The 17,315-nt window shown below is 33.9% G+C and overlaps 1 protein-coding gene across 2 annotated transcripts; it reads right to left on the bottom strand.

The window, feature by feature from the left end:
- Positions 1 to 479: 479 nt before the first annotated feature.
- Positions 480 to 14,621, bottom strand: LOC128016211 (calcitonin gene-related peptide type 1 receptor). 2 transcript variants are annotated; one of them, XM_052600698.1, is made up of 13 exons: positions 14,471 to 14,621; positions 9,729 to 9,827; positions 9,181 to 9,328; positions 7,338 to 7,451; positions 7,147 to 7,259; positions 6,938 to 7,029; positions 6,710 to 6,836; positions 6,437 to 6,590; positions 6,285 to 6,345; positions 3,879 to 3,945; positions 2,918 to 3,136; positions 2,240 to 2,281; positions 480 to 2,121 (listed from the first exon to the last, which is right to left on the bottom strand). In XM_052600698.1, the coding sequence occupies exons 2-13, from the start codon at positions 9,777 to 9,779 to the stop codon at positions 1,903 to 1,905; spliced, it is 1,407 nt and encodes a 468-aa protein (XP_052456658.1). In that variant the 5' UTR covers positions 9,780 to 9,827; positions 14,471 to 14,621; the 3' UTR covers positions 480 to 1,902. The 2 variants fall into 2 exon arrangements, with proteins under 2 accessions (XP_052456658.1, XP_052456659.1); XM_052600699.1 differs by having other exon boundaries at positions 9,729 to 9,824; positions 14,471 to 14,607.
- Positions 14,622 to 17,315: the final 2,694 nt, after the last annotated feature.

Raw genomic sequence — 17,315 nt, 5'->3', positions numbered from 1 at the left:
CAAAGAATGAATTCCAATAGAATTTTCTAAACTGATTGGTGGTACAGTATGTCTGAATTGTATCAGGCTTCATTATGACTTATCAGAAATGTCAGTTTTTTGACAATTCTACTGTAAAACATTAGATTCAAACAACCACTTTCAAAGTTCAATCTTAAAAATAACGGTGTTTTTCACATAAGAACATTTTTGGATTCCCTAAAGAACCATACTTAAAAGAATAGTTCACCCTAAAAAAATGTTGTTCCAAACTTGTATGAGTACCAACATTTTTCAAAAAAACTTTTTTTGTGTTCAACAGAAGAAGCTCATACAGGTTTGAAATGACTAAAGGATAAATAAACAATGAGAGAATTTTGATATTTGTGTGAGTTATACCTTTAAAAGAAACATGTTTTTCTATTTTCAAAGAACATTTAAATAATTCGAAAGAAGCCTTTTCCACTATAAAAATAATTTTGTGCAATGGAAAGCTTCCATGAATGTTAAATGTTTATTATGGAAGTTAAAAGTTCTTCATGGAAAAATAGATTCCAATAAACAAAAGACATTTTGTCACCTTGGAATTATGAGGTGTATCTGTCATTTTTTGTCAAAACTGAATTATTTACATTTTCTTATTCTATGACAATTTCTTTACATTATGTGTTGTTGTTTTTTTTGTTTTTTTTTAAGTTGTGTACATTTTGGGACTGGTGCATGAAACAGTCTTATTCCCTATATCCCATATCACTATACGTAATGCAAAAACATTGAAACTCAGTCTCTAATAACTGCTCAGATAGAACCGTATAATTCCAAGGGGACAATTTTATATACAGATACAAACATGCATAAGACACAAACATAGAAATGCATTTACGTACGTCTCTAAAAATGTAATGTTTATTTATCCAGCATGTGCAAATAAAATGTTTTATGAAACACAACAATGAAAACAGCGGCAAACGCATCTGTATGTTCCAGACATAGAGACACATAGAAACCTCATCTCGGTTTGTAGAGCTGTAGATCTCCAAAATCTGTAAACCCACATGTGCTAATGTAACTTGCCCTTGAACAACAAGACTCACCTATACTGAGATTCATATGAACTACAGATAAATTAGTTTAAGACGTTTCAGTGAATTAAAAGTCAATAAAATATCCCTGACGGAAAGAACAGCAGGAATTTAAATGCTAGTCCAGACTGGTTTATCCTAATTCATCCATTATCTGCTAGTCTTTTTGCAGGGAAATGTATGCTGACATATAAGAAATAAAACATTTTGCATACATAGAATATATTGTCAATATTGCCCTGTATGTGGATACAAATTTCACATAAAATTAATCACATAACTAATAACAAGACAAAGTTCAGGATGAACAAAAAGAACAGGACAAGGTCATCAGTATCTTCCGGAATCAGGTTCTAGTTATTCCATCTCTCTTTAGTTTGTTTCTTTCTTTCTTCTACAACAGATTCTTTGAGCCAGAATAATCCATCGATTTATAGACGTGGAATCCATCATCCAAAGTGTGGCTCATACTTCACTTAAACAACACAGTGCCATAAAGAAAAAAGCTTCATTAGGGTTTGATCCTCAGTTCATAGTTTCACCCATAAAACATCTCCATTTCAATCAAAGAAATCGGAAAGACTGACAATGTGTGATGCTCTCCAAAGTGTTCCAATGGATCATCATGGAAGAGGTTCATGTGGCTTTAATATTCCACATAAAATACATTATTTTCTCCAGTTCCCATCCATAAACATGAGATAACTAAGGCCTCAGTTGAAAAGGAAAGTCTTCTGGGTGTCTGTAGTCCAAAGTAACCAGATGTATGTCCAGTAGGCCTCTTCTCACAGTGGTCCTCTCCATGGGACTGTTCTCCCAAAGGTCAAATAGTTAGAGCCTCTCACATGTACAGGCTGTCTGATCGGAGAATGGTGGTCTCCAGATTGTGAAAACTCTTGCCGTTTAAAGTGTCCATGTGGCTGTCGATGCTGTAACATCGATGGACCTCCGTCATGGAGGAGGCCGTGTAGGATGCAGAACGCAGTGCCTCGTTGTTCACAAATGTGCTGCCAAACTGGATGCGGTACTGGTTCCAGTGTCTTCGTAATACACCTTGCACCTAAACAAACAAAATACAGACTATTGAGAATAATGACAAATACCTTTATGTTTTGAGCTACAAGTAAAGAAAAATGTAACATTTATGATAGGGTTGAAATTGTACAAAAATTGCTTACCTCGCTATTGAAAAAGCAAAATATAGTGGCAACCAAAAGACCCTGTGTAAACAAAAAAAAAAATTATAAGCTATTTTATAAGCTTCAAAGCTACAGTTTTTTCTAGTGTAAACCAATGTGTATGGAGGAGTATGAGTGCCATTAAAAAAAAATGTTAATTTGTAATTTGTAATGTTAATACAATTGTTAATGTATTAATAAAACTTAAGACTTTTCACATTAACAAAAAAGTAAACTCAATAGATTTAAATAAAATTGTATTTAAATAAGATTTAAATAAGATTTAATAGACTTAGATTAAAGACTTAGATTTAATAGACTGAGATTAAAGTGTTTAGTTAATTATTTAAAATTCTCAAATCTAAAAATAAATAATATGCCATTAACACATAATAATTTACAATATTTAAATAGGTTTTATTTATAAATTCTAATTCTGTTTTTATAAAGTATGCTTTTCTTTTTTCATTTGCCAAGTGTTTAGAAAATGCCACATGTCTTTGATCTATGCAATTTGATGCAAATTTCATATAAAAATATTTTATATGAATATGACTTAAATTTGACTTGTTTTATTGTTACATGCTTAAACATTAATTAAAGTTTCAAATATGCATATTTATTTGGTCCATTAATAAATTGATGAATGATTCTTTGCCTGTTGCTAACAGCACTTACCTGGTAATGCATAAGTATGTTCATTGTGTGCATAAATATCTCTGAGGCGAGCCGTCCGTCGGGTTTGTAGGGCAGCAGTATGTACTGAATGCCCAGCAGAGGTACCAGGATTAAGGTGCCCCTGACGGCCCTCATGTACAGACTGGATTCTGCCTGGTGGGTCACCTTCAGCTTAGTGATCAACACTCTCACAATGTTTAAAAGGAAGAAGAGGTTAATCTGAGGAAACCAAGCAGAGAAAAGAGCCAATATAAAGAGAGAGAAAAATAAATGCATTGCAGTACCCCAAAACCAAAACACATTAAAGACACAGTAAACATAGAGGTATTTCTTCATGATTTTATCTCATGTGTTTTCTAAATGTTAAAATGTATTTTTATTTCTAGGTTTAAGTGAACACTTTCTTTAGGACCCCACTGTACACTCAAGCATGAATTCACAGCTAATTACTAAAGTTTGAATTATGTTATATTACATGGAAAGATGTATTCAGACCTGTCAATGCCTGTCAAAATACCTGTAAATTGTAACAAACAGACAAGGATATAACAATATATTCAAGACTAGTGGTGGATCAAATAGTCTGAGAATCGGTTACTGACTCAAATGGTTTTCCGACACAATCTCACAGTGATTTTTCACTGTTTATAATGACACAAAATCAGCTTTAAACTGGCAGTTGCAGCACTGCAGAAGTCAGTCCAAGATTCATTTGACACTGAGCATATGCTCATTACATGCTTTTTATGGGCTGCATAGGAAATCCTAATCAAAAATGACCCTAAACGCAAACAACAAAGAGAACACGGCACTTTGATTAAAACTTCCAGAGCTTAAGTGGATTTTTTAAAATCAAGATCATGCAGATACAAGGGTGGGTAGAAGATAAACAAAAGATTTAAATTGTGAGATAATGAAAGAGTGAAAGAAAGTGGGACTGCAAAAACTAAAACAGACTTACCAACAGGGCTGCACAGATGGGACCATGAATAATGTAGAGCAAAGAAGTGTTTGAGCTTATCCAACAGCTGTGGACAAAAGCGTAGGAAAAGTGATTTACGGAAACGTGATTTCAGAACACATGAACACTTCGTTAAATGTTCAGTGACATCACTGCTATAATTTCGCAAGATGTTCTATCTGGACCCTGTATTCCTGCGTCCTGACAGAAGCTGGGATAAACTTAAGGATAATTTTTTGACATTGAATTCAAAATTGAGAACTAATTCAGTTTTTAAAATCGTTCCATGGTACTACAGTGTTTATTACCATCTACAGCAGTGGTTCCCAAACTGGGGTGCGTGCACCCCTAGTGGTGCGCAGACTGACCACCAGGGGTGCGCAAGAGAATGTTTGTAATGGCGGGGAAAAAGATCGCTCTTTATTATTTTTATGTATTTAACTGAGGTAAACTTTACATGCAAAGGTTTTATTAAGAAATAAAATGTCACATTTCACATTACACACTACTATTACTGTATAATTTACAATTGATTTCATTTCATTTTACAAGCACGTTTGTGTCACAATAGCCCCACCCTGTTCTTTTAGTTCATATTAGGTGCTAACTGATAATTCGTTCATTTTTTCACTTACTACATTCAACAGAATGGACACCTGGGGCCGGATTCACAAAAAAAATATTAAAACGTTCTCAAATATATTCCTAAGAACATCTTAATTTTTTTCTTAAGAAGAAATTAACAGCCGTTATCTGAATAAATACATGTTGCTGCTAAACTCACTCCTGTAGATTACCCTAATAATCATAATCATAAGCACGCACCAGACTGTATATTTTTGTTGCGACTTTGAATGGCGCTCAGCTTCATGTTTTAATGCGGCCTGTTTTTGAACAGTTACTTTTAAAATAGCCTGTCTTAAGCTGCAGCAATATGTTTCATTAATTTTTGTGTCGTGTTTTTGCACTTTCATCTGAGTGAACGCTTCCGGTATTTTAGTCCGCGCTTCTACAGCAAATGCATCCTGCGCACTCATATGCACTGAATATTGCCGAAGATGATGTATTAATAAGCTAAAATTAACCCTGACTCGTTTCAGGGTTGCTAATGAGTTTTGAAGTCAGCAAAAAGCAGCGTCACACATAGGCTAATCATGAGCGATCATGTTTACATTAACAGTCATCGCTGTCCCTTCAGAAAACTTGTGCACATCTCTAGTCCTCCTATGTATTATATGTAGCTGTTGCTGTAATGTTCAAATATAACAATTTATTTCAAATAACCCAATAAATTAATTAAATAATTATTATTATTTGGATTTAAGAAAAGTCTGGGGCTGTCCTAAATTTAAGAAGATTATCTTCAACAATCTTAAGAAAAGAATATTCTTAAGATACATTTTTTTGGGAATACAAAATATCCTTAAGTTTGTTCTAAAATTAAAAAATAAGAAGAAAATGGAAGTTGAGAAGAAATTTCTTCTTAAGAATGTTTCGTGAATCCAGGTTAAAAACGGGCACTTTAAAGAAATTAAATATTTATATGTATATATCATATATATTTAATGTATATGATCTGTGTGCAAACATGCAGGCCCATCCATCTCACAAAAAAAGGAAGTGATCTTTTATTATTATTATGTTTTCTAATTTACAGTGAATATTTGTATTTAGTTATTGCAATTAAAAATGTGAAATCTAACCAGAGTACGGTGTTGGGGGGTGCTTGACAGGTGCCAAACACTATAAAGGGGTGCATGCTGAAAAAAGTTTGGGAACCACTGATCTACAGCATAAGAAATTTGATTTTAGCAGAGTTTAAATGGGAATGTTGGCTAAAAGAAGTATTTAATCCTCACCAAGGTAGGATTTATTTATTCCCAAATACAGTAAAATAAGAAATAAGTAGTTAAGTAATAATTGAAAACATAATGTTGAAAACATTATTATTTTACAGTCCTGTTCCTCATGTACATACTATGTACTTATTATAGTAATTACAATAACTATGTAATAACTATGTACTAACCCTGTAGTTACCTTGTATTACCAGAACTTTCTTAGATAAATACACTGTAAGTACACTATAAGTACATGTTAATACACATACTGTAAAATAAAGTGCAACCATTTTTTTTTTTTTTAGAAATGTCAAATAAACTTTTTTAGTAACATTATAAATGTATTTACTTTAACGTCTGTTCAATTTAAATGTTACGTTTATTAATACAAGTTATTTACCCAACACCATTGAATGGTAGTTTACATAAAATGATAACAAAACTCAAAATGACTGCTTGTAAGAAGGAGGGATGCCTCCTCAAAAGAAAAGTTAATGGAATCGTTCTGGAACTAGAATCGTTAAGCAGAATCAGAATTCTTAAATTCCTATTCGGTTGAACTCACTTGTCATTGTAGTAATAACTTCGGGATATTGCATGGATAAATGCAGGTATTAATGGGAAGCCTGGAAAACATTTTAAATAAATAAAATCATTAAAAGTGAAAAGAAAACAGAAATGTTGGTGCATTTTGACAAGGCGATTTAAAAAACGTACCCCATCCTAGGAGGTAATACCACATGAGGTGCTGCTTCTCAGCAAATACTGCCACCACAATGAGTGTGTGCAGGTAGATTCCCTCACACAACATCCAGAAGTAGTTACAGCCCATGAGATAATGATGGATGAACACAGATACTTTACAGCTCACCTGGGAGAAAAACCAGCGACATGAAATCAATATGACCCTGTTCATCTTTTAAAAAAAAAACACATTCCTGGTCATATTTTGCTTGATATGAGAGTCCACTATTCTTGTTGTACACTTACTGGGTTGGCGTTTGTTACTTCTTGGTTGTTTGCAACACAAGTGAAAAAGATGATAGTTATAACCGAGTTCAGCACAAAAGAGAAGAACAGATTCTTGTGTAGAGTTATCCTTTGACAGCTTAAGCTCCTGAGTGGAAGAAAATAGTAAACTATATTAGATTGGGTGGAAAGGGAGGCACATTTTTATGATAACGAGGCAAGATTTTTTTTTTTTTTCACATTACTTACTTGAAATAGAAAAATATCCCCAGAGAAGTAAACAAAGATATCAGCGACATTCCATGACCAATCAAAGCCAAGTAGTAGAGATTAAGTGCTGTCTGAAAAGAAGGAAAGAAAGAAAGAAATTAGAAATAGAAAACTTTCCATATGTACAAAAATTCTGTGAAGCAAAGTGAAGATGAAATGGACCGCTGTAATCCTAAATCAGAGCTCACCTTTTGGTGATCAATAGACGAATTATTACAGCCCGTGTAATTTGTCCATGTTCTGTTACTCTCTGGGTGAACGAACCAATGGCCTGATTTGGTACAAATCTTTATCGCCATTTCTGATAAAACATGATTTGGATTAGTTAGGTAACCTTTACGTAACCTTTATTCAATGTTTAAGCTATCGTGGGACTCACCTGAGGTGTCAAAGTCATTATAGTAGTCTGGACAGTGCTGGGCTGAAGTGAATCCAGCTTCCAAATCGTCCCAGCACATCCACCCATCCCAGGTCCGTTTACACATAGAACCATCTGCAATACAGTTATTTGCAGTTATTAATAACATAAAGACTTGGAATCTTAACAATGTCTTAGTGTTTGGTGTCTACATTTAGCAATCAGCTTCTTAGACAAGAGATACAAAAGACTACAGACATTAAAGATCTTTTATCAGCAATAACAATAAATCTGCATATATTTTCCATTAATTTTCACCACAGGGAATTTTTTTTTTAACAATAACTTGCATTAAAGACAGATGCTGTACTGTGAGCTTCAAGGTTGTCAATGGATTGTGCTTTTGTTGAAGCTGTCAGTTTGCATTATTGCATGTTTAACAGCAATATTTCCTGGTGGAAAACTACATTACTCATGATCATGTAAAGAAAAATCCACCAATAAGATTCGAGAAAACATCAGAAGACACCCACTCTCATGAAACACCACACTCTCAACTACTTAAATATTTGTAAATATATGCATATTTAGCTAAATATGCATATATGTACAAATAGGTTACATATATATATATATATATATATATATATATATATATATATATATATATATATATATATATATATATATATATATATATATATATATATATACTGTATACAGTACTGTGCAAAAGCCATTGGTATTTTCACCAATGAAACAATGGTTTTAAGCCAGTTATTATTATCTGTTACTGTAGTGTGTCAGTGGGAAATATCTTTTCATTGCCAAACATTACTTTTGCCATTAATTGTAATAATCCATTGAGATTTTTGTACGCACAAAGTACAAGTCTGACAACAGCCAGTGCTCCACAGAGATCTGATCTCACCATCATCCAGTCAGACTGGAATTACTTGAATAATCAGAAACAAATACTGAGACAGCTTCAAAATGCATGAAGAAAACCTTCCAACAAAGCTATCTGAAAAAGTATGCCTGACATAAGTAAATGTACCTAGGGAAAAAGCTGTTTTAAATGCAAAGGGTGGCCACATCAAATATTGAGCTGATTTAGTTGATAGAAAGCAATCCCACTTTACGGCATTCAAGTACCTACAATTTTACACAGTACTGTCATTTTGCAGGTAAATTTCTTCAAGTGGCTTGGAGATGTTGCCACATTCAAGTTCCGCTTGAATTACAAATGTTTGTTATAATATTAGGTACAGAAAACCTAATATTCAGCACAAAGTACATTTCCATATTTTTTTTTTTTTATAATTTGTTTAAAAAAAGTAACGTTTTAAAAGAATATCAAATGCACTATTTTTACACATTTTGTAAGTAAACGGCTCCTCAGTTTTGGAGGTCTTTACCAAACAACTTTTAACAGCCGTCACAGAACATCCGCCTCCCCCTGACGAAGCTTTAATCACCATCCTTCAAATGTCACTTGTGTCTCATAAACAGCAATGAATCTTAATACGGTAGCCAGACAGCTAATGTTGTGCTTCTGTAGATGAATAAATTCATGTTGTAGGACACACCCCACAGAATGTTTCCATTTAATCATCTTCACATTAGAGCCTTCCTGTAAGTTCCAGGATGACGTGACAAAACATCATGCGGTTTTTGGTCTATGCCCCCTAATATTCTTAAGAGCATCCAAGTAGAGACTGTTTGAGACTGAGGGCAGAAAATAACCCTCCCTTTACAGTGGAATTCTGTAACTGCCATGACTTCCCACAAACTGTATCAGGGCGTAGTTTATAGCTATTGCTCATAGAATCTCAAGAATCTGTGTGAAATAAGGACCTCTTACCTGTTCTGTTGTGATTAGTGTCTTTCATAATCTTCTGGTAACATTCAAACTGGGCGTTCAAAATATTGTGACGAGTGAAGCCCATTTCTAGGCTATTCTTCTGTGCCGTACCTCCAGTGTTGTTGTCTGAGAGGACCACCACAAAAAACTTCACAAATAAAAGAAAAAAGATCAACAATGACATTAGATGATGAAACGTAAACCTTAGAAAATACATTTTTGGTTCTCAAGGATCTTTGAATTTTATAGTAATAATGTGTAACAGCTAAATTACTGATTGTTCGCTGAGTACTAAACTTTTCAGGGGTCTGTGTTTTTTGTTATTCTTAAGTTAATGGTAATTGATTAATTGTTTTCAATAAGGGAAGTGGTGCCCCGGGCTCGGGAGTCTCTCCCCGGACAGCACGCCAAATACGCTTAACCTTTATTTAATTATAAGTAAATGTGAACTCGTGAAATAGCTAGCTAGCAAGTTAACCCAATAAAATGATATAAACCTGTGTAGTGTGTATAACTTTTATGTATAATTACTTATGGTAAACAAATACCTCAGAGGTTGCCGACAGAAAGAAAAAAGAGGTAATCCAGCATCCAAACATGGTTCTACTGTTTGGCTTTCGTGTCTCCAAATGATCTGAATGTTTCTGCTGAAAGCAAACAGAATAATATGTTTTACATCCAAAGAACTGAGTGATGAACCGACACTTTGTTAGTAGATTTTGGTTAAATAAGCTAAAAAAAAAAGAGTGTAGGTGAGTTCAAATGAAAACATGAAATTAGGGATTTCCCAAAAGAATTTCTAATGGTTATTTTTGTCAAGGTGACAGTAAATTCTCAGTTCCAAGAAAACAAGCCATTGGATTTTGTCCAAGCCATGTTGTCGCTCCCAGGAGTGGGATAACAGCGCTTGTTGTAAAGTTGGAAAAGAGGGCAGAATCAAAGCCTGCTTTCCACGAAATTAAGTCCAGCTGGACACCGATAATCACCACAAAAGGCAAGAAGGCATCATTTAACATGCATTACACGGCTCACTGTGGCTGTTTTGACTTGCTCGATATAGATAACATCATAAATCAGTTTCAAAGCATAGGAAGATCTGTTTTAGCCACAATAAAGTTGCTTGCAAAAAAAGTATTCACACTATTTTTACATGCTAATGTTTTATGACATCCTGGACTACAGTTTAATTATACACATCCCCGGTTTATTCTTTTTATGGTGTTCCAACTTTTAGAGCATTCCCAAACATCTTTAACATCTGCCTTGATTCTGTTGTTATTTCCTTTTAAAATCAATACCTGTCGCTATGGCCATGGCCAACGGGCTGCAATGTCATGTGATTCTTTTGTTCGGCCTCCAAACATTTCCTGCTTGGATGGGGACCCGAAACCACATGACTAGACTCATATGTGGAAAATTATCCATTTGGATTTGTTTTTAGTCGCCAAAATGAACATGCTTCCCAGAAGTCCAGACAAAGTGAATTAGCGAACGTGTGGTTTTTTTATAAATTCCATTTGGATGGGAAATAGTTCTTGATGCGAAATGGCAATAATCGTGACTTTTGAAGAAATTTCTGTGTTAGACTTTTTGTCTTGCACTACTGTAATAAAACCAGTATTTTGCTTTATGAATAATAATAAAGATATTATATATAGAGTTCACATAGCACTGTTATCTGTTATCACTTCAGATATCACATATCAGATGATGCTAAATATTTAAGAGAAAAAAGTAATGGTTAATGGTTTTTATTTAGAGCAGGTAGGTATGAAAGTCACCCTCTGATATCATTATATATATATATATATATATATATATATATATATATCAAATATCAAAGCAATTGGCACCTGCAAACAAATGATGAGCTTCCTTCTAACTCCACGTCCACCCACTTTTGTCTTCAAAAAGTTTGGAAACCTATAGGTGATGTCATGGACACTACGTCTATGTTTTTATACAGTCTATGGATAGATACTACATAAAATATTTGTATTGTGCAAAATTCAGGCCATTACACAGGGCAGATTAATTTGTACCAGTAATCTTGATATCCATAAAATGTATCAGCTGGCCACATACCACAATATCAGTGAAGCAATATTGTTTTTATAAAAGAAATACTTTGAGAACTAAAGTTCAGAAAGAAATTTAACTTATTGTGAGGGTGCCTTCTTTAAGTCAAGATCAACATACATGACGATGATGAATTATTAGCAGAAATCTACTAAGTGCTAAATTTCTTAAAGGGGGGGTGAAATGCTATTTCATGCATACTGAGTTTTTTACACTGTTAAAGAGTTGGATTCCCATGCTAAACATGGACAAAGTTAAGTTGTACGTTTGAAGGAGTATTTTTGTTCCAAAAAAACCTCTTCCGGTTTGTCACAAGTTTGGGAAAGTTTTTTTCGAGTATGGCTCTGTGTGACGTTAGATGGAGCGGAATTTCCTTATATGGGTCCTAAGTGCGCGCTCTTCTGCCGGAAGAGCGTGCGCTCCCGTGTAGCAGAGCACTGAGAGCCTGAGAGGCTGAGCACAGCCTGATCAGAGCGAGAGCGTCTCGAAAAGTCACAAAAGAAGTGTGTTTTTGGTTGCCAGGGCAAGACAACCCTGCATAGATTACCAAAAGATAAACAGCATTAAGGGACCAGTGGATGGAGTTTATTTTTACAGAGCATCAACGGAGTTGTGCAAGTGTTTTTGTTTGTTCCCTGCATTTCGGTTTGCACATCGTTTATTTCTTAAGGATAATGCAGTCCCAACGGAAAAGGGTCACGATCGTGTGTTGGAACCGCATGCGGTGAGTAAAACTGCTTCAAATATCTCTGTGTTGTTAACTTAGCTATCAGCCCTTAAGCACATCAAGTAAACAACATGCGATGTTGTCATCAAACTGCACTTTCCACATGTACAGCTTAAAAAAAAAAAGACGACATAAAGTGGAACTTAGTCATTTTCCAAAACCGCTAAGCAAATATATACAGTTTCAGTACATACCACATAGCATACCGCCTTTGCTGATGCTGCTCTTGTTAAATTTCAGCCTCTGGATCTGTGTCACAGCTTCCACATGCTCTCAACTCAAAAGCCTACTCGCGCTCGTGATTCTTTAGCTCCGCCCACACGTCACGCCTCTAGGCGCTCGTGTTTTTCCGGGAAAAATCGGTACAGACTATCTTTCTCTTTTAAATATAATAAAAATAAAGGCTTTTTGGAGTTATGAAGGATGCAGTACTACTCTATAGGTACTCAAGATGAACAGGATATTGAGTGAAAACGAGCATTTCACCCCCCCTTTAATCGGCTGAACATTTTCTTGATGACTTCTGTTACAATAAATCTACATTAAAAAACAAAACAGTGAGGTGATGAAAGAAATACAAAAACAGTCCATAAAACTACGTAATGAAACTTAACAGATATAAATCTGGCCATTCAGGTGTTGGCAGTGAGCATAAATCACGTAGATGTCATTCTAGAAATGTGAAAATAAAGTGTTTTCTTAGACATTTTGGATGATTGGATGACCCCAGCATCTGGTGGAAAAAAGGAGCGCTGGGACATGAACATGATAACTTTTTGCCCTTCCTGTGAAGCTAAAGGAGTGGTTTATAGATATGACTTTGTAAAAGACCCCTCTCTTTCAAACCTAAAGTCTCCCACCTATTCTCTCCCTCCCTTTCTCTCTTGTCACTCTCTCTGCTGGGCCTGGTTACAAAAAGCCACCCTCCAGACCTTAAATCAGAAAGCCTACTGACAGCTAGTTTAACTCGTGTCCGTTTAGGAAACACCCATATAACACCAAATTTTTCCACTCTTCACACTATCTTAAAGTGACACAATATTAAGTTGTATTCAGCAGTAATGATGTGTTTATTCATAGAGATGACTGTTTTATAAATTAAATTAAATTAAATTAAATTAAATTAAATTAAATTAAATTAAATTAAATTAAATTAAATTAAATTAAATTAAATTAAATTAATGCATTTAGCAGACGCTTTTATCCAAAGTAACTTACAGTGCATTCAGGCTATCAATTTTTACCTATCATGTGTTCGCAGGGAATCGAAACCCCCAACCTTCCGCTTGATAACACAATGCTCTACCAATTGAGCTACAGGAACACTATTATAAAATTATTATTGTCTATAACAGTTATAGACTGTTATAACTTGACTGAAATCATTGTCATTTTATAAGAAATATCAATATATTATACACACAATATTTGCTTGTGTGTGTGAATCTGTGTGTTTCATATTAACCAAATAAAAAGTCCTTATAAAATATAATGAGAAATGTGAAAGCAGTCAAAATTTATATTTACATAACTTTTTTACTGTATTTCAAGTTTTAATACAGGTCAAAATAATATGATTGGTCAAAACCCTCTAAACCATTTAAATAGGTATTTCATGACCTTTCTTAAAACAGGTTTGCTTTAAAACTTAAGTATTTATTTATGTTTTTAATTAAGTATTAAAGAGGTTCATTATCCAGAACAGAACTACAAACCTCAGTGTTCAACTGAAAGCCATCATTGTTAATTAGTGGTCAGCTGATAAGTTATTTATTCATTTCTTTTTAGTGACATCTAGGGTGTCACCGGGACTTTAATACTCACAATTATAGCAAATAATTGCCATATTTAAAGAAACACATATTTTACACAATATTTAAACATAAATAAATATATAAATATTTATATATTTATTTATATATATTAAAAAGAAGAAGAAGAAGAAACAGTGACTGTTGTTAGATTCTGGAGGGAGGGACACTAGGAAGAAAGACTAGCTATTTCAGTCGCTCAGTTTTGTACGGTTATCGCATAATGACAATAAACTTATAATAATACAAATAAGCAGATAAACTTGATATTTTATTATTATTGTTATTGCAAATGTAATCATTCTGAACACTGATGAATATTCTACTTAAACATTTTAGTCAAACTGAGACCAATAACTGCCAGACTAAAAAATAGTGATTGATCTAAGTTACATGAACCTTTCAAGATTTAAAGGTACTTCAATAACAAGCAAAAATATTAAATCATCAAATTTAGAGTGATTCGTGATGCAAACAATAAGTGATAGAATTAAAAGATTTTAATTACTTAAAAAATGAAATTAAGTGTACTATTTCAGTTCTGAGCAATATGGCACAGCAGGATAAAGTTTGCTCAAGTGCGCAAGGAGTTTATAATTTAAAAACCACGAACGAGAAATAAGCGTCTTAAGAATAAATGTAAATGCTGACATTAACAAATTGGTGCTCTTACCTCGTTTGTACGGTCCTCTGTGCTCCGCTGCGGCAGTATGTAGTGTGTAGTGTGTACTGTCTGGAAGATGTGCTCGGTGATGAGTTGTGGCCCCTAAAGCAGCAAAAGGGTTTCCTGTGACATCACACAGTGTCCCGTTACACTTCAAACGAGCGCTCCGGTTCTGTCGCGTCGCCAGCCTCGCTACCATGTAAATTAGACTGTGCCCGCTGAAAATAATAATATGTTGAATGTAAAAGAGGTCTAATTCCAAGTTAAATAATGGCTGGATGAACGAATACGTTTATAGATAAATAGGCAAATAAAAAGATCACGTAATTATATTAAATTATAGTTCTCCAATCCTGACCCTGATTCGGTTAAATTATGCTTAATTTAAACCAAGGTTGAAGCATATGAAACAAAAATATTTTATAACTTATAATATATTATTAAAACAAAGAAAACATATGAAAGTCATGGTAAATGATTGAAAAAGAAAGCTCGTTATATCTAATAGGCTACTTGAAGCACAACCGTTTGTCCATGGAACTATAGTTGATTTGTGGAAACAAAATATTATAATAGCGCCTCCTTGTGTTTTAATATAGGACCACTGAAAGCACGGAGCAAGATCAAACTTAATAGACTAATTAAATGTAGCAAAGATTTCAAAATGTGTCTATAAAACTGAAATTGTATTTGATATAGTGCATGTGCATCTATCTTCAACTAAAATGCTTGAGGTCCAGTAATGAAACCTCCTCACCAGTCGAGGTCTGGACAATTAGGCCTTTATAAAAACATGAATGGATGGTTTTGCCAGACCAGGGTATCTGCAGGATTTTTTTTATTTATTACACATTTCAGCCTTTAAACCATTTTTTTTTTTAAAGAAAACAAAGTCAAAAATATCAATTATTACATTAATCTAAACAATTATTATCAATCAATAGCCTAATGATATTAGGCCTAATTAAAAAACATAAATATATTTTACTGTATTCATTGTTTACATTCTTATAATACATTATCTTCTTGTCGATCCACCAGTTCATTTGCAGATCTGTGAGTCTGCGGCGTAAAAACATGGGTTGATTTTCACATTGGTCTGAACACACAGCAGAGCTTATTGAAACTTTTTGAAAATGCTCATTTATTCTCTGCCGATAGGTGGCGCTTTCTGAACTGCAGAAATAGCGGTTTCCCAGGTAACGGCAGTACATAAAGCTGTGCAGCAGATGACTGTTATACATAGGCTTATCTATGATGACTGCAGAGCTCATATTTATTTAGTGAAATCATTGCCTTTTGAAGTTTAATCATCACATTAAGCCGTGAAGCATCAGGCGACCCCTGCATATAACTACAATGGTACACCACAATTATATATACATTTAAAATATGCAACAGTCCCCTCATGAAATATGGAAATATAGTTTTAGTTAAAGTGATTTAACATATCAAAATATATTATTAAAATGTGATAAAATTGTATAAAATGGTTCTGTTAAACAGTCCCCTGCTGCATTAATTAAGGAGAACAGGCATTTACCTATACACAACCTAATCCTTAGGAATTAATGTTTCTCGCTATTTTCTCATTATATTTTACTGCAGGGCTGTTCTAAATGAGAATTTTGAAAATTAAATATTACTTAGATGTAATCTAGTGTACAAAGCAAAGTATACTAGATTACATATAAGAAATATTTTGTATATTAGTATACAAAATATACTTATATTTTTTTATATAAAATAGTTTTTTAATGTATTTTAATCTGATTTGTCACAGTTGTATTTGACATATAATTTCTCAAGATATGCATAAAATTAAACATGAAATGAAATATTTACAAGTATAAAATATTATACCAAAATAACTAATTTGCTGTTAAACAGCGATGTTTGGATACTGCTCATTTTAATCTGATCCACTTGTAGCACAACGATTTGAATCCATGGAACTAGACGTGATTTGTGGACATGTGATGTCATTGGTGTAGGCCTTTACTGTCGTTGGTTGAACTACCTTTGCTATTGCTGGCCCTGTGATATGCCTTTTTTGTCTCTTGATGAGAAAAGGGATGTCAGCATTTTAACAACGAGGGATTATTATTCATCTGTAGAAACTGGATGCAAATGACAAATATGAAAATGTAAAGTGTCTTATTTATTTCTGTGAAATATTCATAAAATATTAACATCTGCATGAAAGGAGGTGTGTGACTATACACTTAAATTCATTGTTCTTTCTATTAACATTTATATTTACATATGCATAATATACATATACATATACATTTATGTTTTATGAACAGTGACTGTCTGAAGAATCAAAACAAAAAGTGAATTTGAAAAGAATTATTATTTGAGGGTAGGGGAGAGGGGGCTGGGAGAAGATGTGAAATTATTCAATCCATGCATCCTAAAATCCTTATTGAGATAATGTCAATCATCCTGAGTGACAGCTGGGTACTCCCACACCCGCTTTGTCTTCCCAAAAGGACAGGATATGTAAATCACCCTTCTACTGATGAATGCAAGCATGGCTGTTGCCCCACATGCCAAACTTTAATGAGAATTAATAAGCCATTTTTTTATGATTTTGGTGTCTGGAGCAGCTGTTTGTACACGTTATAGCATGGAGTCGTTTTATATGCATCCCAGAAAGGATGTCACTGGCATTTTCCAAAGAAGGTGTACAGAAAATAGAATGGAAATGTTGAATCTGCATTGTATTTTTGTGCATTTTTAGAAAATTACACACACACACACACACACACACACACACACATATCAGTCAATGTTAGAAAAAATAAAAATCACTAGAGGGAGCTAAACAGTCAGCCAAAGACTTGACATG

Source organism: Carassius gibelio, chromosome A6 (assembly GCF_023724105.1).
Source record: "Carassius gibelio isolate Cgi1373 ecotype wild population from Czech Republic chromosome A6, carGib1.2-hapl.c, whole genome shotgun sequence".
Classification (NCBI taxonomy): domain Eukaryota; kingdom Metazoa; phylum Chordata; class Actinopteri; order Cypriniformes; family Cyprinidae; genus Carassius; species Carassius gibelio.
This window is presented reverse-complemented; position numbering and strand designations above follow the sequence as displayed.